This window comes from Mauremys reevesii, linkage group 1 (assembly GCF_016161935.1).
Source record: "Mauremys reevesii isolate NIE-2019 linkage group 1, ASM1616193v1, whole genome shotgun sequence".
In the NCBI taxonomy this organism is placed as follows: domain Eukaryota; kingdom Metazoa; phylum Chordata; order Testudines; family Geoemydidae; genus Mauremys; species Mauremys reevesii.
In genome coordinates this window covers 122,147,245-122,172,406 of record NC_052623.1, presented here as the reverse complement: position 1 = coordinate 122,172,406, position 25,162 = coordinate 122,147,245, and the positions used below count along the sequence as shown (strand labels likewise).

The 25,162-nt window shown below is 45.0% G+C and overlaps 1 protein-coding gene across 2 annotated transcripts in view; it reads right to left on the bottom strand.

Moving 5' to 3' along the window:
* LOC120387441 (lysozyme g-like) overlaps nt 1-25,162 on the bottom strand; it is a 34,510-nt gene that overhangs the window by 2,712 nt on the left and 6,636 nt on the right. For both annotated transcript variants that reach the window (XM_039508197.1, XM_039508209.1), the window contains 3 exons: nt 9,689-9,781; nt 7,889-7,990; nt 5,510-5,706 (listed from right to left, as the gene is read on the bottom strand). In XM_039508197.1, coding sequence (XP_039364131.1) covers nt 5,510-5,706; nt 7,889-7,990; nt 9,689-9,731 — 342 coding nt within the window. In that variant the 5' untranslated portion in view covers nt 9,732-9,781. The remainder of the gene's footprint in view (nt 1-5,509; nt 5,707-7,888; nt 7,991-9,688; nt 9,782-25,162) is intronic.

The following is a 25,162-nucleotide window of genomic DNA, read 5'->3' as shown; positions in this document are numbered from 1 at the left end:
AAAAGATAGAATTTTAGGAACCATTAGTAAAGGGATTAATAATAAGACAGTAAATATCATCATGTCACTACATATATAAATCCATGGTATGCCCACATTTTAAGTACTGCGTGCAGTTCTGGTTACCCCCTTGTGGCACTCTGTACTTCAAAGCAGCACCCTGGAACCCCTATATTCACCACTGTCATGTAATTGTGATATTTCATACAAAGCATGCCATGTAAGACATCATATGAAAGGTCATAATCTGCTGAAATCTGTTGTTCTGTCCAAATATGTATATCATTAGTATGGATGAAGTTATGAGATTTTGCTGTATGGTTGTTATTGAAATATGCTGTAAATTTGCTCGTGATATACAAAAGATCCCCACCCAGGAGGCTGTCCAATGACCATTAATCAACAGGGGAGTTGCAATCAAGGGATTTACAATTCAATAACAGTTGCCCAAGCAGCATACAATGGGGACTGCTCGACCCCATGACTCTGTTGCACAAGACTATTTCAGGGGGATTGCCCAAGCCGGTTACTCAGCAAAGCCCACCAGGACATGTCTGGGTAAGTGTCTTCTAGGCACACGGACTAAGGATATAAAATAGGGAACAGTGGCAGCATGCCTTTGCCTTTCTTCTCCCCCACCTACACTAGAAGCAATAAGAATGCTGAGAAGACAGAGACTTCATCTGAGCAGACTGGTCCAGGCTTAAGGGAGAAGCCTGTGTACTAAGAACTATAACATACAGTGGGGTGAGAAAATTGCTTGATCTAAATACTACCTAGTGTAATAAGGTTTAAGATTTAGATTGTATGTTTATCTTTTGTTTTCTGCAATAACTGTCTCTGACCTTTTATGCCTACCACTTACAATCACTTAAAATCTATCTTTCTGTAATTAATAAATCTGTTTTATATTTTACCTAAAACAGTGTATTTTGCTTAAAGTGCTTGGGAAACCTCAACTTAGTTTATAGGGGCTTGTGCATGTTCTCTCCACATTGAGGGAGGGGCAGACTGGATTATAAACTTACACTGGTCAGGCTTCTGACCAGGGCAGGATGGTACTGCTCTGGGGTGCAAGGCTGGGGAGCTGGGGGGAACTGGCTGGTGCCTTTATCTGTGTGATTCTAGGGGCATTCATGCAATCTATATGGGTATGTGGCTCCACATGCTGTTGTGCTGAGTGATAGCAGCACCTGGAGGGGTTTGCTGCTTGTTACTGGCAAAGCATTGTGAGAGACAGCCCAGGCTAGAGAATTAAGGGGCATAGCGGTACCCCACTTCCAGGTTGTACCCAGATGATCCTGTCACACCCATCTCAACATAGATTTATTAGAAATGGCAAAGGTACAGAGAAGGGCAACAAAAATGATTAAGAGGCTGAAACCACTTGCATGTGAGGAGAGTTTAAAAAGACTAGGTCGATTCATCTTGGAAAAGAGACAACTAAAGGGAGATATGATAAAGGTCTATAAAATCAAGAATGGTGTGGAGAAAGTGAATAAGGAAGAATTATTTACTCCTTCACATATGACAAGAACCAGGGGTCACCCAATGAAATTAATAGGCAGCAGGCTTAAAAGAAACAAAAGGAAGTACTTCTTCACACAATGCACACTCAACCTGTGGAACTCATTGCCACGGGATGCTGTGAAGGCCAAAACTATAACCGGGTTCAAAAAAGAAGTGAATAAGTTGACAAAGGAAAGGTCCATCAATGACTATTAGGCAAGATGGTCAGGGTTGCAACCCCATGGTCTGGATGTTCATAACCCTCTGACTGCCAGATGCTGAGATTGAATGATAGGGGATGGATCAATTGATGATTGCCTTGTTCTGCTAATTTCCTTTGAAACGTCTGGCATTGGCCACTGTTGGAAGACAGGATACTGAGCTAGATAGACCATTGGTCTGACCCAGTATGACTACTCATAAATTCTTAACCTTCACTGATATTCTGTTAGAAAAGGAACTTACACAGCCTGTGAAAAAATCTAATGCTGTTTCCCCCCGCCTAAAGTTGGAAAAGATCTGACCTTGTGCAGCTCTTATAGGCCCATATCACTGTTGTATGATGACAAAGATTTTAGCCAAAATACTAGCTAGCCGATTGCAGTCCATGCTCTCATCTTATATAAATCCAGATCAGACTGGATTCGTTAACACCAGAGAAACATCAAGCAATATTATGAGAGTACTTGGAATCATCCATAATGCCAGACCAGGAAAAGATCACTTGACACAGAGAGAACTTTCAACAGAATAGACTGGAACTTTCTGTTTCCTGTCCTGTCCCATAGGGACATTGGTTCCCAGTTCCTTAATCGGATAACTGCTCTTTACACTTGCCTGAAAGCAGCTCTGTGACTTAATGAGGTTAAATGTCCCCTGTTTGAATTACACAGAGGGACTAGGCGGAGATGTCCATTGTTTCCTTTACTTTTGCACTGGCCATGGAGCCTTTTGCACAAAGGATAAGTATCAGCGAATTTGCCACAGGAATAAAACTTGCAGGAACCCATCAGATATGAGCGCTTCATGCAGCTGATGTAATGTTATTTTTATCCAAACCAAAATGTCGCTAAAATTAGTTTATAAATAAATCTTTGACTTTGGGATAATATCTGGATTTATAGTAAATTATGCCAAATCTGAAATGCTAGTTGTAAGTCTGAAAGACTCTGAGAAGTAATTGCTTCCAAAAATATTTGGGGGCAGATGGGCAACAAATTCTATGATAACCTGGGAATTCAAATATCAAACAACCCAGAAGAGGTCTATGATGTAAATGCCAAGTCACTACTTCAGCAAATGAAAAATGATCTGAAGTGCTGGGGTAAGAATGCAATTTCTTGGTTGGAAAGAATAGTCCCATTCAAAATGAAAATTTTGCCAAGGATATCTTGTTTCAAAATCTTTCTGTGATCATCTTATCTTAAACCCTAGCTGGAATACAGAGGATGTTGTTAGAATTTCTATGGAATAAGAAAAGACCAAGAATAAATCCAGATACTTTACTCCTGGGGGAATTCTGTGTCACTGCACATGCACAGAATTCATGTCCCCCTCATATTTCTTTGTTTCCCCATAGAAAAATGACTTCTGACAGGGGAGCAAAGGGAAGCCACAAGAGCAGTCACGTGTCCCTCCCTGGCAGCACAGGCAGGTCGGTTCAGGAGCCTGGAGCAGCCAACAGAGACATAAATCACCACCGGGGGTGTGTGAAGGGGTGGGCAGTTGTGTGTGAGAGACAGACACACTCTGTCCCTCTTGCTCACTATTGCAGCACGCTCGGCATGGAGGGGGAGGGCTTCAGGGTGTGTTTGAGGAAGTAGGCATGGTGCAGGCTGTCCCCTCAGGCAAAGCAAAATGTAGCCGCCTGCCTGCTTAGTGAATTGTTCCCATTGTCTTTGTGAATTACCTCAAGAGTATAAAACAGGTGTATAAGTTTTAAGGCTCCTTTACATGGCAGAGTGGTGTAAAGGACAATATGGCCTAATAAATGCTTATGGTGCTTTAATGGTTAGAACCGGTCTAAATTTTTGGACTGAAAAAAATTCTTATCAAAATGTGCTCCATGAACTGCTATTGACCTTTCTGGAGATGATCAGTAGCCAATATAAATTGTGAGTTTGATTCCCCAGCCCTCACTTGCTCTTCAGTTGCCTGTGATGTAACACTGAGCATATGGCTGCATATATTTGTTGACTAATAACTAATTACTAGCTACATTACTATTAGGCAAGGGGATTGGAGGTTTCCTCCAATGGTCCCCACTCCCAATCTCCATCCATTGTATGGTAGTTTAAATAAATTACCTAAATAATTGAAACCAGCATGATTATATTGCATTATTTTGACAAATAAAATATGCAGAATGTTGCAGAATTTTAAAATATTGTGTGCAGAATTTTTAATTTTTTGGTGCAGAATTCCCCCAGAAGTAATACTTTGGAGAGACCTGTTGAACCGGGTTATTCAGCTGTTCCAGATAGTCTCTGGTACTATCAAGCCAGTCAGCTAAAAGCAGTAGTGGAGTCAGTGGAGTAAACATCTCTAGGTTATCGTTGATTAATAAATAAATAAAAAATCACTCTCCAGAAATGTATACACATGCTTGAATTTGAGGCTACTCTATGGATTTGGGACAGATTTAGAAATAAGATAAATTATTTTCCCTCGCCAACAACACCCCTTTGAAATAATCCAGATCGTAATCCAGATCACGAACCAGTGAGCTTTAAAGACAGGGAAAGCCATGGGATGCATACAGTTGGCCAGCTGTTCAGTAAAGAAACTTTTCTAACCTATTTAGAGATCAAAATAACATTAACAGGCCTATTCTCCATGGTACCAGTACTTTCAAGTTACACATTATGTTTTCAACTTTCTACAAAAGCTGTTGTACACAGCAAGATTACTCTAATAGAAGCAATGGTGTCTTGTCAATTATGAAACAAAAAATTATAAGTAAGTGATATCAATCTTTGTAGATAAGTTTCCTAAAAAAAATGTCATATATGATAGTCTGGGAAAAGGATCTGTACTATAGACAAATTACCCTAGAGGAATGGGGTTTGATAGATCGGTAGGATAAGTTTTGGAGAAATGGTGGTGAAAGAGGATATTTGATAAATATATGGTGGACATGTCCAGTCATTGGAGAGTAATTGGATGCAATTTGTAACCAAATATCACAAACTGTTGGATATTTACTACCAAATGATCCTTTGGGAATCCTCTTGGGCCTTCCTAGCAAAAATAGTCACATAAAAGGAAATGAAGAATTAATCTTTCACCTACGACTAGCTGCTTGGTTACTGATAGCCTCTCAATGGAGAAAGAAAAATAGTTCAACTTTCAGGGAATGGTTCAAAAAATATGGGAGTTGGTAATGGGAAAACTAGTGCATCAGTTATGTGCTCAGAAAAATAGATGGAGGGCAAATAGATACGTAGCTATTTAGTAATCCATTATTCAATTATCAGAATAAATAGATTCACCTGCAACAAAAATAGCACACCTATCCAATTTTTATTAAATATTACGATTTGATAGACATGCTTGGTCTGTTCAAAATATGCAGAGATTATGAGATGGAATGACTGTACTGCTGTATAATGTCTTTAAACAAAGCTCAGTGTTGTAATGATTATTGGTCTGTATCTGGTATTTATGTGGCAAGGATTTGTAAACTTGTAAATACTTCCTGAAAAAGTAAATAGTAATAACAAGAAATGGAATTTCTGAGTGGAAGAGTACAATGTTCGGCCTCTTCAGGGAATTCTATGAACCCCATGGAATTAATGGATGTTGACATTGCAGCTCCAGAAGCAGCTCTATAATCCCAGATCTGACATATGCCAGTGCAATGTGCTGCTGCCTCAGCAATAGTTCGTTTTGTAGGAATGTGCCACGTATCAGCCTGAGCTGCACTATTGAGAAATGCAGGAGGCTCACTGTTGTAACACTCGGCTATACACTTATTCTTAGTTTATTGATAGTTACTGACCTGCATCAAACCAAATCCATATCCATAATCACCCCAGCCATTCAATAAGATAGTTCCAGCATGTGACTCTCGAGAGATGATAGCTGCGATCACAGCTGGATCCACACATTTTTTGGCACCAGCACTCTTAATGATGGTTTTATATTTGTTCATATTATATAAGTCCCTCTCAGCAATCTTCTCTGATGCAGCAACCCCTGTAGTAAAAATACAGGTAAAGGTGTTTTGTTAATCATTTTAATGTCAACAAGAGATTTCAAAAGCAAAGAGCTCTGTTGTGCCATCGATAACCCTTGTGAGAGTAATGTGCATAGTGCCTGTCACAGAATGAATTTTGACAATGTGTCAAAGCCAAAAAAAAAAAAACAACCTAGGGCCTTGTAATAATATGGAAAAGCTAGGTTTAATTCCCATGTCTTTTGGCCCCAAGATGAAGGTGAATGGCCTTGGTGGGGAGATGGCAGGAGAATGTGCTTAGCCTCTGAAGAGAAATCAACAGCAACCTGTCACCATCTAGATCAGGGTGGGCAAACTATGGCCCGCGGGCTGGATCCAGCCCCTCAGGGCTTTGGATCTGGCCTATGGGATTGTCCCCCGTGGGCCCCGCACCACTCTCAGAAGCCGCTGGCACCACTTCCCTGCAGCCCCCGGGCGGGGGGGCAGAGGGCTCCGTGCGTTGCCCTTGCCTCCAGGCACCACCCCCTGCAGCTCCCATTGGCCAAGAACAGGGAACTGCAGCCAATGGGAACTTTTGGGGAGGTACCTGGAGGCACGGCAAGGGCAGTGCACGCGGACCCCTCCCGCCCCCTCGCCGCCCTCGGGGCCGCAGCACTTCCTAGAGTGGCATGGGGCCAGGGACAGGGCAGGCATGCAGGGAGCCCGCCCTGGCCCCAGTGCACGCTGCTGCCACCCCGGAGCCGCTTTAGGTAAGCAAACCCCACCTGCACCCCGCTCCCCAACTCCCTGCTCTAAGCCCCCTGCCTGCACCTCACACTCCTCCTGCACCCCAACTCCCTGCCCTGAGCCCCCTTGTACACCCCGCACCCCCCTGCACCCCAACCCCCTGCCCTGAGCCCCCGCCGCACCCCGCACCCCTCCTGAACCCCTGCCCTGAGCCCCCTCCTTCACTCCACACCCCTCCTGCACCCCAACCCTCTTCCCTAAGCCCCCTTATACCCCACATCCTTTCTTTGCCCCAATCCCTTGCCCTGAGCCCCTTCCTGCACACTGCACCCCCTCCCACACCCCACACTCCCTCCCGCACTGCAACCCCCTGCCCTGCATACAATTTCCCCACCCAGATGTGGCCCTCAGCCTCAGCCCAAAAAGTTTGCCCACCCTTGCTCTAGATGATGCAGGAGTGATGTTGACAGGAAGTGAGAGGCGCCTCATCTACCCCTCTATGGCCAGAAGAATAGGGCTGTACTATGGGGCTTCAAAGTTGAGAGGGGAATTCAGAATAGAAGAACTAGTAGGATTCTTTGGGACAGAGTAAAAGACTTATCTAGGGGCATGGCTGGGAGGCTGCAATTTGACACATTAGTTCCCAATGTTTGCACTTCCCTCTCAGTTTCTTTTGGAGTCTTAGCACCATTTCATCCCACGTTATGAGGGAATCTCAATCCTACTCAGCATGGGAGGGTTTGGCATTAAGTCCAATTTTATTTGTAGAGTAAAAAAATAGGGAGCTCCTTTGATTTTTACCAGCAATACCAGACAAACTGTTGATCTGATGTGCATGTAGCTGGTATAAAACAGCGAGAACTAAACCAGAGACTAGGATCAGGAATTCCTCAGTACTAATCCCAGCTTTCTCAATGACTTTCTGTGTAGCCTTCAGAAAGTCACTTGGGCCAAATTTTGATAAGTCACCATTAATTTTGGGTGTTTCAGTCAAAGCACTTTGGACTTGGTTTTCAGAGGTTTGGAGTACTCACAGCTCCTGATAACTTTAACTAGAAGTGCTTGTGTGAGCTCTTCTGGGAATTGACCCTAAGTGTCTCAAGTTGGGGACCTCAAATGGTAGAAGCTGCTCGTGTAAATATTGGCTATTACCTTTCTGGGCTAAAATCCTCCTGGGCTAGAAGCCAGCAGAGTAACACCAAGGGTTTATTAAGTCTTCCTCTCTGTCTTAGGGGCTGTCTCTATGTACTGAGCTGCAGTGGTGCAGCTGTAATGCTGCAGTGCATCTGGTGAAGACACTTTATGCTGAGGGGAGAGAGCTGTTCCGCGGGCATAAAAAAATCACCTCCGCGAGTGGCAGAAGCTATGTCTGCAAGAGCAGCTCTCCCACCATCATAGCGCTTGCAAAGTACTATGGATCATTGTGACGACTCTATGTGATGAAATACAGCAACAAAACAGCAGAGTTATACTCACCACAGTAGCTTAAGCCTTCTGGTGATGCAGTTGCACAGGAAGCCCCAGTGGTATCAATGTTGTTTATGTTACCATAGCATCCAGTCTGACTCTCAGAAGTACCTGAAAAATGACATGGAGAGATTTTACATTAAGGACCATTTGCGAACATAAGTAAAGCTAAAAGAATTCAAAGTCACGAACCCGACTCTGCTCCACTCAGGTGATGGGTAGCATTCCATAGGTGTCTTTTTATGTTTGAAAGAGATCTGTTGGGAAGGAGGAGTTGCTCCACAGAACTCAATGCCTTTGTTGACGGAGAAGGGCTGTGCAAAGAGATGTGTCTTTCATTTGGGATCTACAAGAGGCAAGACAGGAACATCCTGACCTCTAGACCCAGGTGCTCCTGTCTGACAGCATCCGATCCCCATCTCTTGCAAGAATCATCTTTGGTACTAAGTGTGCCATTGACTGAGGTAGTTTATTTATAGTCCATTTACTGTTGAACCAAACTCATTCTTCCATGTACATAATTAGGTTTTGTAGGAATGGTGAGGCAATCCTATGATGTGTTAAGTCTCTTATCTCTCCTGTGAGAGGGGGTAGCTCTCCCTTGCAGTAAAGAAGGGTTTAAGAGTTTCTCTGGGATTAATCAACCTCAACATGCCATAAGAATTGTCAGTCCTTAAAAGGGAGGATCCTAGCTCAGGCTGGGCAGTATTCATGAGCAAATAGAGCTAGTACATAGATCTCCTTGGCCCCAGGAAACGCGGAGTGTCTACTTGGCAAACAACTGACTGAGGCCTCTGAGGAAACAGCATGACTAGCTATTATTTTTGGAGTCCTGGGATTCAGCGTCAGGAGTTTGGGCACACAAGGGATAAGAAGCCCTGTGTGAGGCTGTGGGGAACTGGCCCTTTTTGTTGGCAGTGGAGGTATTTTGTCTTTTCTTTTAGGACTACATTAACCCCACCTCATCTCTCCCCAGAAGGGAGCAGACTCCAAGAGGCTGTACCCAAGTCTGGAACCAAGGGTACAGTCAAATTACTGTGCAGAGAAGGATATCCAGGATGAGAGAGGTGCTCCTGTCCGTTCAACAGCATGCCAATCACACTCCTGTTGTGATAATTGGGCCGACAAATTTACTCCAGCTGTGAGCTCAACTGCTAAAAGGGAGTGAACGTCCATACGAGGTCACTCTCAGCAAATGCCTGTGTTTCTCCAGCAATGAGATTGCAAATGAGAGTCAGCACCAGAGATAAAAGCTACATTTTCTGTTTTTGCTGTTCCCCCTCTCTGTGAGTGTTTTGTCTTGTCTGCTCTTCTTAGGAAATGGAATTGGACTTTATCAACAACAGGAACAATGACATCTTCAGCTCATCTCAACTAACTTCTTCTCTTTTCCCCAAAGAGGACCTTAATTACCATTCTTGATATCATCTACACTACTGTCGAACAAGGGGTATTTTCCTTTGAAAAATTCCCTCTGGCTAAAGGGAAAGGGAACAAGGGATGTTGTTAAAATACTTGATAGTTTACATTTCAATTGCTTTAACTGTTTTTCCTTCTTTCTGATATCTTTAATACAAGGTTAAACTGATGTTTAATGGTGTGAGTGCCATGGTATTAATCAGGCTGAGGTCTCTGTATGCCAAACCTTAACACTGTTGGGCAGTGACTGGGTAGGTTAACACCTTTGACTCTTTGCAACCCATATATTCTATCTAAATAAATACAACACTCCCTTATCCCCACAAAGATCTTCTTCCATGGTTGCTTTGGCAGTGAGCTTAGTGAAATAGAAATAGACCCCAAACTCACCAAAAAGGGCAGCAAGGCCCAGAATCATCAGTGTTAGTAGCATGGGGAGGGTTCTTCTCAAGCACCCAAGAGAGTTGGAAAATGAATCCAAGTCTGCAGAGAAATGACAATATCTAAATGTGCAATGCTACTGTGAAGAAGTACAAAGACCCCATTTTTTAAATATGCAAACACTGAGACAGAAAGGAATTCTATTCTATTAATATATAAATACTGGGACCAGAAGAGTATCTTTGTCTTTCTGACACAGCACACAAATAAGGTTGTTACACTGTAGATGAGAATCGAGAGAATAAACTCAGAATCAAGCCGTAATAAATTAGTTTTGTTGACATTGATCGTTTGTCTCTCATGAAATATAGTAATAGCTTATTTCTAAATAAACCCCCCACTGATATATGAGCTGGAATTAATACATTCATAGTGGTCAGCATGACTGCTGCTGCTATACATGCATCTTTATATGTGGACGGTTTCCTTAAACATGCTGTGCAGGTATTTGCTAAATTTGTTATTTCTGTGAACAGGACAGAGGAGATTAAGACCTCCAACCACCCTTTGTAGCTGCTCCATTACTCTGGTTTTCTACAAAGTAATCTGAATAATGAGCAGATGCCTCATAGTTTAAAAATCATTGTAAAACAGAGACACAGTAACAACCATTAAAGGACAAATTCTGAAGTTTTTACGCAAGGAGAGCTCTTTTTGAAGTCAATGTGTAAGGAATTGGCCTTCCATAAGCACCCATAGGATTTTATTTATGAGCATAATTCAGAATAGCTCCCACTCTGAATGAACTGGATACAAGATTTTGTTCATCCCTTTAAAGGAAGGTCCAAGAAATGCACAAGTGGAGAAATTATTGAATAACCTGCTCATGGGGAAGTTTCTTCCTAATCCCAATCTATTAGTGATTGATTCATGCCAAGAAGCATAAAAGTTTATATATAGTCTCTGATCCTTATTTATGTTAAGTTCTTGGCCCCAAAGATATCTTGTGGCAATGAGTTCCACAAGCGAATGATATACCATGTAAAAAATGTCTTTTTATTATTTTTAAATGTATTGCTTCAATTTCAGTTAAGATCCCCTTGTTCAGTATTCTAAGAAAGTAGTTAGGAACACCTGATCTACCTTCCTTATAACTTTCATTATTCTGTTTATTTGTATCGTATTCCCTCTTACTTGTCTTCTCTCTAAATTTAGTTGCGATCTCTTCAGTCTCTCTCATTAAGGATGTCACTCCATGCCCCATGCATCTAATCATTTTGATTTCTCTTCTCTGACCCCCTTTCTATTTTAGTTATATTCTCTTTTGAAATATGATAACCAGAACTGAACACAGTATTCCAGGTAAGGCCATAATATTGATTTACATAATAGTATTATAGCAAATAATACTGAAAAAACATTCCACTCTTCATTTCTTCACATTTTATTTGCTTTTTAGTCACTGCTTCACTTTGAATAGTTATTTTCATTGAGCAGCAGTTCACAACAATCCCCATGTCATTTCTGCATTGGCTACAATGGATTTAGAACACAGCAATGTGTAGAAGTATTTCGAATGATTCCTTCTAACTTGTTTTTGTCAATATGTTAAGTCTCCCTGAAGTTCCTCACAGTATTTTTTTGTCATAACTAACTTAATAATTTTCTGTCATCTGCCATTTTTTTTGCACCTCACGATTCTCCCTCTTTTCCAGATTTTCACAAAATAAATGAAACTCTGGCACAGGGTGGCTGGTCCCTGTGGATAGACAGAGCCCATCTCTGCTGGCCCAGAGAAGGTGAGTCCAGTCCAGCCAATTAAAGAGGGCTAGGCTATACCTGGGCCTATAAAGGGTTGCTAGTGGGCAGTTGTAGGAGGTTGATGGAGACATGTTGTGCCTGGGGAAGGAAGCTAGAGTGGAGTGGAGCTGAGCTAACTCCAGTGGTGGGTCCCTGGAGAAATGGGGTAATTGCTCAGAGAAACAGGCCTGAGGCTACTGCCCCAGAGAAGGAGCAGAACTGGGAAGCTACCAGAGGCTCCTGGGGGCAGAGCTGAAATCTGAAAGGACTGAGTTAAAAGAGTATTTTTCTGTTGGTTTGCTGGCTCCTGTTAAGAAAATCAACGTCTTTGCAAGAGACTGTGTATTTGGGGAGAAAGAGAGAAAACTGGCTCAGTCACCTGTGGTACCAGAAGTGGGGTTCTGGCCTGCCCCTAGAACAAGAAGAAGGATGGTGGAGGTAATCCACCTGTTAGAGGCAGTAGAGCAGCAGCAGCTGGCTGCAATGCAGCAGCAGCAAGATTAGCAACAACAGACTCAGGATCCATCTTAAGCAATTGATGGAAAATCAACAGAAACAGCAGGAGGCCCAGTTTGTTACACAACAGAGATGGCAAGAGGCCTACTCCAAACAACGTGAGTGGATACAGAAACGGTTGGGCCGAGCCACATCTGGCAACACAGTAATGGTGACACCACTTGGCTCAGGGCCTGGTGTAGCTTGGACCAGAAGATGACCCAGGGACTCCTCTCAAGGCTGGCCTTACCATGAGGTGAACTGAGGCGGCTGCCTCAGGTGCCCGTGCCAGACTGGGTGGGAGGGATGCCACTAGCAGGGCTGGCTTTAGGCCAATTCAACCAATTCCCCTGAATCGGGCCCCGCCCCTAAGAGGGTCCCGCACCCAAGCCCTGGTATGGCATACTGGCAAGAGCCAGTGCGCTGTACCAGGGTGGCCCGGCTTCCCCAGGGGGCAATTTAAAGGGTCTGGGGCTCTCAGCAGGGGCTGGAGCCCCAGGCCCTTTAAATTGCCACCAGAGCCCCACTGCTGGAGCCCTGGGGTAGGGCTGCGGGGCTCTGGGGGCTATTTAAAAAGTCCGGGACTCCCTCTACTTCTACCGCCCCGGCCCTTTAAATAGCCGACGAAGCCCCGCCGCTTCCCCAGGGCTCTGGGGGCTATTTAAAGGGCCAGGACAGTAGAAGCAGGGGAGCCCTGGTCCCTTTAAATAGCCCCCAGAGTCCTGTGGTAGCGGGGGGCTCTGGGGGCTATTTAAAGGGCCAGGGCTCCAGCTACCTCTGCCGCCCCGGTCCTTTAAATGGCCGCCAGAGCCCCACTGCTTCCCCAGGGCTCCCTTGGCTATTTACAGGGCTGGGGTGGTGGAAGCAGGGGAGCCCCGGGCTGCTGCTGCTACCACGGTGGGGGAGGGAGGAGGAGGGGGCACTCACCATACAGGGTGGGCTGTACACCCTGTACCTGCATCCCCTGCCCGCACCAGCCCCGCACCTCCTGTCCTGCCTGCACCAGCCCCTGCCAGCAGCCAGCCCCGCATCCCCTGCCGGCAGCCAGCCCCTGTCTCCAGCCAGCCCCGCACCCCCTGCCCTGTCTCCAGCCAGCCCCGCATCCCCTGCCAGCAGCCAGCCCCTGTCTCCAGCCAGCCCCACACCCCCTGCCCTGTCTCCAGCCAGCCCCACGCCCCCTGCCCACAGCCAGCCCGTCTCCAGCCAGCCCCTGCCACACCCCCTGCTGCACCCCCTGCCCTGCCCGCAGCCACCCTGCAGCCCCTGCCCTGCCTGCACCAGCCCTGCACCCTCTACCCTGTCTCCAGCCAACCCTTGCTGCACCCCTCCTGCCTGAAGCCAGCCAGTCCCGCACTCCTCTGTCTCCAGCCCTGCCAACCCTGGCTGCACCCCACCTGCGGCCCTGCCTGAAGCCAGCTAGCCCACCCCACACACCCCTGTCTCCAGCCAGCCTCGCACCCCTTGCCCTGCCTGCAGCCAGATCTTACCGCCAGCCAGCCCCATGTCCACTGGTGCCCTGCAGTTCCCAGGGCAGTAACCCTGCACACCTGCTTCAATGAGTGGGGGCAGGGAGCAGCTGGGACCCACACATGTGCACACCTTAGGGTGACCAGACAGCAAGTGTGAAAAATTGGGACAGGAGGTGGGGGGTAACAGGATCCTATATAAGAAAAAGACCCCAAAATCAGGACTGTCCCTATAAAATCGGGACATCTGGTCATACTAGCACACCCCCAGGGAGTGGCGTGGACCCACACATGTGAAACGGAGCTCATTTCTAGTTCAGGCCCATCTTTTTAAAAAAGAACTTTAGGTAGAGGTAACGTACATCCGTATTTTCCTGGACACGTCAGGCTTTTTGGTTCTTAAATTGCCATCCAGGAGGAATTTTTAAAATTTAAAAATGTCTCCTGGGAAAATACAGACGTATGGTAACCCTATTGGTACAAAAAATACATACTGTGGCACATCCCTTAAATCAGAACTTTTGATAGGGAACCGGTTGCTAAGAAATGAAAGGCTTTTTTTTACATTTTTTTTTAAGTCATCCCTGCTGGGGCCCTGCCGAAACTGTTCGAATTGGGCCCCACACTTCCTAAAGCCGGCCCTGGCCACTAGGACCCAGAGTGTAGAAAATTGTCTCTGCAGCTGATGCATATGTATTCTCTCTGCTCTATATGCACAGAGATGGTGGAGTGCTGTGCTGGAGGAAGGAGAGCACAAGAGACATAGGCAGGCAGGAGAAAAGGTGAAAGGGAATAACAGAAAGCAGCAGGAGATGCAGGGAGAGAGAGGAGGAGGAACCTCTTATGTACCTCTCTAGCACCCCCAGAACCTGGACTGATTAACACCAGCTTCTCAGGGAGCTTCCTTTTTCCTGCTGCTTCCCTGAACCCACTTGAGGAGAACAGGCAGTCAAATGAAGCAGTAGGAGCCAGTTAGGCCATTAAGATGCTGATATCCTCCCTCACTCAGGCCCTGCTACCAGCCTGCTTATTTGTCCCCTTCAACTGAGTGTTGAGAGCCACTATAGCTGGCACAGAACAGCAGTCATGAGTGAAAGAAGAAAACGCCCCTCTGGGGCAGCATTCAGAAAAAGAAAGAAAGCAAAGGAAGCTTTTCTATCTAAGCAGGAAGGAGCTCTCCTGAGATACATAGACACAAATGTTCACGGTGAGCCTTCTGGCCTCAGTGCGGATGTGAGTGGTGAGGAGATGCCTGATCTTCCAGTTAGTCAGAGTGCAGGTGACCTGGCAGCTACTGCAGCATCCATATCTCCATCTGAAATGGATGTGACCATGCACATTCCTGAAGAAGAGTGTAGATCAGAGAAGAGTGTTGTGAAGGCACAAGAAACAGCTGCTGCTGAGTTTAGTTCCTTAAGTCTAGATGATCCAGGACTCTGGACCCACTTGAGCTGTAGCCTGAGGGACTTCCTTGTACTGCATGGGCCACAGCAAGTGAAAAACTTCATGTTCCCCAAAGACAATGAAAATAGAAGTTTCCATCCAACACATTACTAGCGTGAAATCCCCAATGGTGACGAAGTGGAGAGGCCGTGGCTTATGTACTCAAAACGCCAAAATGCTGCATACTGTTTTTGTTGCAAACTCTTCCGGTCTAATGTTCCAGCCACATTGGGTTCTACAGAAACAAAGAACTGGAAAAATCTGTCTAGAAATCTGGCATGCCATGTGAAGGCAGCAAATCACCAGAGAGCATTCCATAGGTGGAAAGAGCTTGAGATGAGACTAAGGTTAAAGGCCACCATAGAAGATTAGCATTAAGAGAAGATTGCATCAGAGTCTCTTTACTGGCAAAATGTTCTGAAATGGCTCATTGTCATTGTGAGAATGTTTGCTACCCAAAACCTAGCACTGCATGGCAGTTCAGATCAGCTGTATGTGCCAAACAATGGAAACTTCCTTAAAACTGTGGAACTGATGGCAGAGTTTGATGCTGTACTCCAGGAGCATCTAAGAAGAGTCACCACCCAAGAAATGTACACACACCACTATCTTGGAAAAACAATTCAAAATGAGATCATACAGTTACCGGCAACAAAAGTCAAACAGAAGATTGTGGCAGATTTGAAGTCAGCAAGATATTACTCTGTTATTCTGGACTGCTCACTAGACATCAGCCATACGGAACAAATGACTTTAATGGTGTGTTTTGTAACAACAACAGAACTTAGTGAAAATGTCCCTGCAATGGTGACTGTCCGAGAGAATTTTCTAGAATTTATTGACATTGATGATACTACAGGAGCTGGTATGACAAATGTGCTTCTTAAAAAGCTGGAAGATACGGGAATTGCGATAGCTGACATGAGAGGTCAGGGCTACGGTAATGGTGCTGACATGAGAGGAAAGAACAGAAGAGTGCAGACACGGATCCAAGAGTTAAACTCTTGAGCTTTTTTTGTCCCATGCAATTCTCATTCATTGAACTTGGTGGTCAGTGATGCAGCATCAGCTTCTAGTGAAGCTGCTGAAATTTTTAGTGTAATTCAAAGCATCTATGTATTTTTCTCTGCATCAACTCATCGATGGCAAATTTTGAAGCAACATCTGGGAACATCCTCTCTGACACTGAAACCACTGAGTGCCACACGATGGGAAAGCCAAGTGGAGGTGATAAAGCCTATCAAACACCAAATTGGGAAGATGGATGATGCCGTAATTGCCATTATGGAGGATAATGCTATTACAGGAACTGTTCGTGGGAGAACAGTGGCAGAGGGAAATGGAATCACCAGAAATATACATAACTTCAAATTTCTGTGTAGCTTAGTGTTGTGGCATGACATACTGTTTGAAATAAATGTTGTAAGCAAGAGACTCCAAGGTGTTGACCTTGATATATCTGGAGCAATGGAACAACTGGACAAAGCAAAGTCATACTTCCAGTCTTACCGGTCAGATGAGGGATTTCAAAATGTTCTGAAGAGTGACAGAAGTTGGCAGAGGAACTTCACACTGAAGCTATTTTCCCACTCATTCAAGAATACAAGAGTCACCAAAGAAGAAGACATTTTGATTACGAGGCACGGGATAATCCCATAAGAGACCCCAAACAACAATCCAAGGTTGAATTCTTTAACCAAGTGCTAGATTGTGCAATACTGTCAGTTGAAGAATGTTTCATGCAGCTCAAGGAACACAGCAGTACATTTGGGATGTTGTAAGATATTCCAAAACTCTTCACTAAACTTGAAGAATACCTACACCAGCAAAGTAGAGCACTAGAGACAGTGTTGAGACATGATGACATGCACAATATTGATGCAAGTGATTTAGGTAATGAACTGAAAGCTTTCAAGATACATTTCAGCAGGATCAACTCCAAAGGCTGTTCTGAACTATACATGCACAAATAAGATGACCACCCTCTTTCCAAATGCCTTTGTTGCTCTGCATATATATCTAACACTTCCTGGAACAGTTGCCAGTGGAGAACGCAGCTTCTCCAAACTGAAGTTAATAAAATCACATCTACGCTCCACAAAGACACAGGAGAGGCTGGTCGGCCTTGCAACCATCTCAAGAGAGCATGAGCTGGTCCAGACTGTAGACCTTCAGGAAGCAGTTCAAATCTTTGCAGCCAAGAAGGCACGGAAAGCACCACTTTGATTATTCAAACAGATAAAAATGCCAGTGTTTACTATGCAGACAAGAAAAGTTACATTTGCTGTTCAGGCGTTTGAAAGTTAAGTGTTACTTAAAATTTTTGAACAAGGCATTTTAAGTTGTTAGTTCTCCTTTATTGGGGTAGGTAGCAGAGCAGTACCATGAGAAGAGTAGAACAGGAAGAAGGCAGAATTGAGACTTTCAACGTTTTGGCCCAAGCGAGGGGGTATGGGGGCATCACTTGAGCTCCCCGCCTCAGGTGCCAAAATGTTGTGGGCTGGCCCTGCTTCCTCTGAATGGTTGAGAGAGTGGCAAGGCAGCGCACTGGGTGGAGTTGACTTTGGTGGCCAACATAACACCATTCCTGATGAGCGAGGTGCAGGCAGCTAGCTGGGTGGTACGTAATGAGAGGCGAACTCCTACCCAGTGGTGAAGGCAATCATCCTGGACCCTAGACCATTTAGGAATGACTCCAGAGACATATAGACACTGGTTTTGAATAGAGCCATTCCTGTGAGGAGCACAACTGTGGGTAACAGCCCAGAAATTATAGGACCTCACAACGTGGAGGCTCTGTCCTGAGACCAGCTTGATGGAGAAAGTCTTGGATGAGATTGTGGGGATGCAGAGCTGGGTGACGCGCTTTCAGCCAGCCGCAAGGGGGGAAGTTGTGGAGCAAGCTGAAGACTTCTTTGAGGCTGAAGGAAACGAGTGGCTGAGGCAGTATGGTAAACTCAAGGGAGCTCAATAGGGGATGAGTCAGAGAAACTTTCAAGGGGGAACGTCATTGAGTGTCCAAAGCTCCGGGGACACATAGGACCTACAAGGAATCTGGGTAGCCCTGCAATTTAGTGGAAACACTCATGGGATGGACCAGAGGCCCCTGTGGTATGCTTCAGGTGTGGTCAGTCTGGGCACATTAAAAGGCATTGCCTACTTATGGCATGTGATTACCTAAATTGTTACTACGGTGAGACCAAGTGGTTGGGGTCCACTGTGAAAGTTATGGGGGCCCCGTCATTGGTGGTAGCAGTTAGGTTGAGTGGAACAGTAGTTAAGGGACTTGTAGGCTCAGATTGTGTGTACTCTCCTGTTTGGGAAGATTGGGTGAGGGTAAATAGCCTAGAGCTCCATCTCCGAGTACATATCTCCTTTACCATGGTAAGACCCACGTCTGCCCCACCACAGAAGTTGATCTGGAGGTTTGGGGTCGAAGACCTCAACTGCACAGTGTGGTGTTCAGGAGTCTGCCTTGGCCCATAGTTCTGGGGAGAAATTGAGTGGGTTTCCCAGCTCTCTTACTATAGGGACTAGAACAACAGCCCAGGACCTGTGGGGTCTGGGATCAACTAGGAAAGAAAGTGAGAGAGCTAGAGGCTGGAGTAAAGATGGGAAAGGGAGGCCAAGAGTGAGATCATGACCTTCCCTTCGGGCTGAGAGAGCAGCCTAGAAAATGCCAACAAGATTTGGAAGATGTAAATCAGAGGAAAATCAGCCAACTGGTTTTATTAGAACAAGAATTAGCACAGGTTCAGGTGGGCCTGAGAAGGAGACACAACAATGCTTGGCTCTGCAGGAGCATTGGCCCAGGCCCAGACAGGAAAAACAAAACAGAGCTCCGTGGGAGTCTCTGGCCCTACAGTGTACCTTGGGGACCTTGGATGGACTCCCCATTAGACAAGCTAGTGTGGGGACTCAGACAATACATTCCAACAAGTAGAGGCCCAAATAGGGAGCCATGGTGGGAAACAGGACTCCAGTGCAGGGAAAGAGATAGAGGGAAGCCATAAAACATGTCTGTGCTAAACGCTGGTAAGCTTACAGAGCAACTGGAGTCAGCAGAAAGCGAGTTACAGAACCTCAAGTTGGAGAAAGAACTAGCCACAGATCTCCAGTTCACTTAGGTGGAAAAAGAACATTTACTTCTCATGATTATTGAATATGAAACTGAGGTAGATTGTTCCAATGTTCCCTCTAATTTTTTATATCCATATGTGGAATGAATTTTATGTGCACCACTATGGAGATGATATGTGATGGGGGTGGGGTCGAGGGGTTTGGGGTACGGGAGGGGGCTCAGGGCTATGGCAGAGGGTTGAGATGTGGGGGTGAGGGTTCTGGCTGGGGGTGAGGGCTCTGGGGTGGGGGCAGGGATGAGGGGTTTGGGGTGCAGGCTGCCCTGGGCTGTGGCGGGGAGAGAGGACTCCCCCCAGCCCTCTCTCACCACAGCAGCCCAGGGCTGGGGGAGAGGCACCTCTCCCCAGCTGTAGCAGGCAGCTCTGGGGGCGGGGGACAGGCACTTCTCCCCACTGTGCGTCTGCGTGGCCCTTGATAGCCTGCTCTGTGGCTGTGCAGCTTAGACGGAACTTAGGTAGAGACCCTATGTCCAGAAACAGAAAAACCTAGGCATGTTGTGGTCCTGAGGTCCTGGATACAGAGTTAATATGGTATATAGACTATGCCTGGTTAGCCTGGATATGGGACTTTGACTCATCCTCATAAAACTTGAAGGGACTGGGACCAAGGGTTTGTGCTTGGAGAGACTTTGCTATGGTCTCAAGAACTCTGAGAATACTCCATGAGTGGGTGGGAAATAATGGTTGAAATGTTGGTGTTGCATTAACTCACTGAAGAGAATATTTTGGTTGGTTTAAGAAAACATTTTAGGCCTTGGAGTGTTATAATGAATTTTGTTGCAGAATGTCAGGGTGGAAATGTGGGAGTAGCCAAGGGGGCCACCTCACGAGAAGGGGAAATGTATATATTTCCTCCTGGAAAGCGTAGGGGAGCGTATTTCACAGGGTGGCTGGTCCTTGCAGATAGACAAAGCCCAACTCCTCTGGACCAGAGCAGATGAGTCCAATTCAGATAATTAAAGAGGACTAGGCTATACCTTGGCCTATAAAGGGCTGCTGCAAGTGGGAAGTTGGAGTAGAGTGACTGAGACATGCTGTGTCTGGGGAAGGAAGCTACAGTGGAGTGGAGCAGAGCTAACACCAGTGATGAGTCCCTTGACGAAGGGAGCCAGGTGCTCAGGGAGACAGACCTGAGGCTGCTGCCTCAGAGAAGGAGCAGAACTGGCCAGAACTGGGAACCCACCAGAGGCCCCTGAGGTGGGTGGAGCTGAAACCTGAAAGGACTAAGTTAAAAAAATGTTTTTCTGTTTATGGCTTCTGTTAAGAAAATAAACCTCTTTGGAAGAAATTGAGTGTGGCAGTGCATACTTTGGGAGCTAGGGAGAAGCTTGGCCTGGTGACCTCATGATGAAAATTTACCAAATGCTAATCCATGACAATATGTTATCATTCACCCCTTGTCTACTTAATTTCTTTAACAGCCTCTGGGAAGGGATCTTGGGCGGCGTGAAATGGAGGCTTAGGGAGGCTAAGCCTCCCCAAACTTCTGCTAATGCTCCTTGCCATGGCCCCGGGGCTGGGCTGCGATGGGGCTTGGAGCTCCTCTGGCCAGCTGGGGCTTGGGGTGGCTCCGGTGGGCAGGACAGGGTTCAAGGTGGCTCAGCCAGGCCGGCCAAGGCTCCTCCAACCACAGTGAGGGGTGAGGGGCTCCTCTGGCTCCAGTGGGAAAGAGTGGGGGGAGGGAGGAGAGGCAACGAGAGAGCTGGGGAAGGCCTCAGGCAGAGGGGTGGGATGGGGTGGCGTCTCAGTCAGAAAAGGCGGGTCCAGGGGCCAGGCTTCCCAAACAGGGGGTTTGCACACCACCCATGGGACAGATTTTGTTAAAGGCTTTCTGAAAGTTCCAATAAATTATGTCAACCAGTTCTCCTTCATCTACTCTCTTATTGAATACACTCACAAATTTCTAATAGGCTAGAAATGCATATGGTGTGATAAGAACAAGCCAGCCAGGCTTCTGTTCATGCCCTGTTTTGCTTCTTTATGATAGGTAATGAAGACTGGAAAGTGGGGGGCTGTCTTTTATTTGGTTGGGTTTTGTTTACGGTATTTTTTCCCAACTGCTCGTTTTTTATCTTAGAAATACCAGGAAAATCAGCTCTGGTCTTCCTAGGTTTTGCTAGATAACCTGTTGGGTGAGCTTTCACACCTTAATGCAGTGTTCAATTTTTAACAAGGTGTTTTGCTCCAAAATGTTAGTTACTAGAGATAAAGAGGGCTTGGCAGAAACCAAGCAGAGGCCCCAACTTCCTGAGTTCCTGGGGGATGCATGACAGTGACTCTGCCCCAGGCCCTGCCCCCACTCAACTCTTTCCCTCAGCCCCCCCCATCCACCCCGCATCGCCTTTTCCTGCCTCCACTCTGCCCCACCTCTTCCCACCCTGTTCCACCCCTTCCCCTGCAGCGCCTCCTCCACACGACTGAGCTGCTGATCACTGGTGAGTGGGAGGCACTGTGGGGGGGGGAAGAGGGTGAGCTGATCGGTGGGGCTGCCATTGGGTGCTGAGCACCCACTATTTTTTTTTCATGTGTGTGCCAGCCCCGGAGCACCCACGGAGTCAGTGCCTATGAAACCAAGAGATTAACAAGTGACTAGAAAACCATTCCCCTCTCAATTGCTTAATTTTCATTCTTTTGGCTGCAGTCATGTCTTCATTTCACTAGTTCTCCAGTCAGAGTTTTCTAGGTTAGCTAGGACCTGAAAGTCTAAAGAAAAAATAATTCACCTATTAATGGTTTACTAGGAGAAGTTGTAAAAACCATTAGTTACAATAGCATTTCAATATAGAATTAAAATAAATGTCAGTACAAGGCAAAGGGTTAGGTTATGTAAGACGTGATCTCACCAATTGAAGCTTGAGGAATCTGTGCAGGAGGTTCTGAAGCTGAACGTGTATTTCTATTGCAGTGAATTCCTTTGGGGTGGACTTTTTATTCAATGAAAGTGGAGAACACACCTCTTAGATGTTTGCTAGGATTCAGGTTTCGAGACTTGTCCCTTCTCCATTGGCTTATCTCCTTGATGGGTTGGAACAGCAGAGCAGCCCACCAAGGAGATGAGCCAATAGAGAAGTGACAACTCCGGATACCTTAATCCAACCACAAACCCTAGGGAGGTGTGCGCTCCATCTTCACTGAAACTGTAAGTGGAAAAATGCTCACCCCAAATAAATTTGTACAGGTGGCAAATTCTCATAAAACTTCCGTTCTGGTTCTTGGCATAGATAGTCTATAGCTAAATGTCTTTAGCTTTTTTTATACATATAGTAAGTAAAGAGGATTTATGAAAGACAGTCTTTTAAAATCATAACACCTACTGACAATCCTTCATCACTTCTTTTGCTTAGTTTTAAGTTTGGTTGGTAGTGTAAACACAGGCACCCTTTAATCCCCCAGTTGTAGACTTTTGATTAATTTGTCTTTCAACAGATCTTGGGCATCTTTAATGGTTAAATTTGTGTTTGTACTAAAAGGCTCATAGCAAACACTCATAAAGCACAAAGTCATAATGGGTTGTCTTTGTCATAAATTGTTGTCCACTGAAGGTAGGACAAGCACTAATGGGCCTAATCTGCATCAGGGGAGATTTAGGTTACATATTAGGAAACACTTTCTAACTATAAGGGTAGTTACAGTCTGGAACAGGCTTCCAAGAGAGGTTGTGGAATCCCTATCGTTGAAGGTTTTTAAGAACAGGTTGCACAAAACCTGTCAGTGATAATCTACCTTAGTCTTGGTCCTGCTTCAGAGCAGGGGACTGGGCTTGATAATCTCCCAAAGTCCCTTTCTACATGTAGGATAAGTAAAAAGGTCAAGAATTAAAGTTAGCTCACGTTTGGTATATGTGTGTGTGTGCGCGTTGTAAAGTAGGCCTCAATCAGCAAGTAAAAGAAGCTGTGCAAATAAGCAGTATTAGTTGTAGTGTGGGAAGGATGTATGGTTCCAAAAGAAACTAATAAAATAAAGAGCTGCAGTAACAAGACAAAGAAACTGTCTTAAAATAAACAAGCCCAAACCTTCCCACTGTTCTAGTGGTAAACCGGAAGTCGGGGAGAAGATAAGAAAGGAAAGGCTTTGAGAAGAAAGGAGGCTGTAAATTTTATCTGGATTGAGACTGGAAATAAGGGTGAATTGTCTCAAATTGGTTTCTAGCTGAAGTCAGTAACCGGCAATGACATCACTTCTTTCTGAAAGGGTGCCATGGGGTGAAAAGTAAACTCTTAAAGGCTTCATTGCTAACACTTGCCTGATCACACTTGAGCTGACCAATATGGGTCTAAGAACTCTGGGTTTAGCTGTTTGTAAGTATCTTGGTTAAATGCTTATAAATGTTTCATTACTGTTTGGATGTTGTAAATTGCATATAGGTGTTAGGCTTTTTAGGCATTGTTAGAGCAATTGCATGCATACCATTTGACCTTTGATTTTAATAAAAGAATTTCTGGATAAGTTAGTGTTCCCATATCAATGTTAATAATTTCAAATATTATGAATAATTCCAGCACTACAGCTGTATAATTCTATAAGGAACCGATCAAAGACATTACATACAGTGCTTAATTTGTGACAGGGTTGAGCCCCAGCACCTCTAGGCTTGGCAGTTTATACCCCTGGGATTGCGGCATCAGTTATGGATGTAAAAAAATTGCTTGTAGTGATAATCAGGATGGCCCATTTCCAACAGTTGACAAGAAGGTGGGAGTAACAGTAGGGGGAAATTAGCATGGGGAAATAGTTTTTACTTTGTATCTCTTTCATGGCAAATTAAGCACTGATTACATATATCCTTCTTACGGCAGCAAAAAAGACTTTTGTTAAAGCAAGTTATTCATGACATTTAGTGATTTTACAGGTTTCAGAGTGATAGTCGTGTTAGTCTGTATCAGCAAAAAGAATGAGGAGTCCTTGTGGCACTAACAAATTTATTTGAGCATAAGCTTTCGTGGGCTAAAACCCACTTCATCGGATGCATGTCATGGAAAATACAGTAGGAAGATATATATACACAGAGAACATGAAACAATGGGTGTTGCACATCTACCAATGTGATATATGCCATCATGCGCCAGCAATGCCACTCTGCCATATACATTGGCCAAACCGGACAGTCTCTACGCAAAAGAATAAATGGCCACAAATCAGACATCAAGAATTATAACATTCAAAAACCAGTCGGAGAACACTTCAACCTCCCTGGTCACTCAATTACAGACCTCAAAGTCGCAATACTCCAACAAAAAAAACTTCAAAAACAGACTCCAACAAGAAACTGCAGAATTGGAATTAATTTGCAAACTAGACACCATTAAATTAGGCTTGAATAAAGACTGGGAGTGGATAGGTCATTACACAAAGTAAAAATTATTTCCCCATGCTAATTTTCCCCCTACTGTTACTCACACCTTCTTGTCAACTGTTGGAAATGGGCCATCCTGATTATCACTACAAAAGTTTTTTTTCTCCTGCGATAATAGCCCACCTTAATTGATTACTCTCGTTATAGTTAGTTTGGCAACACCCATTTTTTCATGTTCTCTGTGTATATATATCTTCCTACTGTATTTTCCACTGCATGCATCTAATGAAGTGGGTTTTAGCCCACGAAAGCTTATGCTCAAATAAATTTGTTAGTTTCTAAGGTGCCACAAGTACTTCTCATTCTTTTTAGTGACTTTACAGTTAGTTAGCTAGGGTACAAATACTAAGGAATGCATACTGATTTCTAAAGCACGCTGAGCTTTATTTTCATATAATAAAGCAACACTCAGCAAGAGTGTGTGAGCTAACATAACCCTTAAGCATAATAACGTGCAAGACTATATGCATGTGCAGCTCTTAACTCATTGAAACTAAATAAGAGCTTCATATTTGCAATGTTGTTGTAGCTGTGATAACCCAAGCCTATTAGAGAGACAAGGTGGTGAGGCAATATCTTTTATTGGACCAACTTCTGCTGGTGAGAGCGACAAGCTTTCAAGCTGCACAGAGTTCTTTTCTGGTTTGGGGAAAGTACTCAGAATGGCACAGCTAAACACAAGGTACAACAGATTATTTAGGATAAGTAGCTAACACACATTCTAAGAGACCATTCAAGGTGAAGTGGCCCCTTAACACCTCTGCAGTCAGAGGACAAAAAAGAGGGG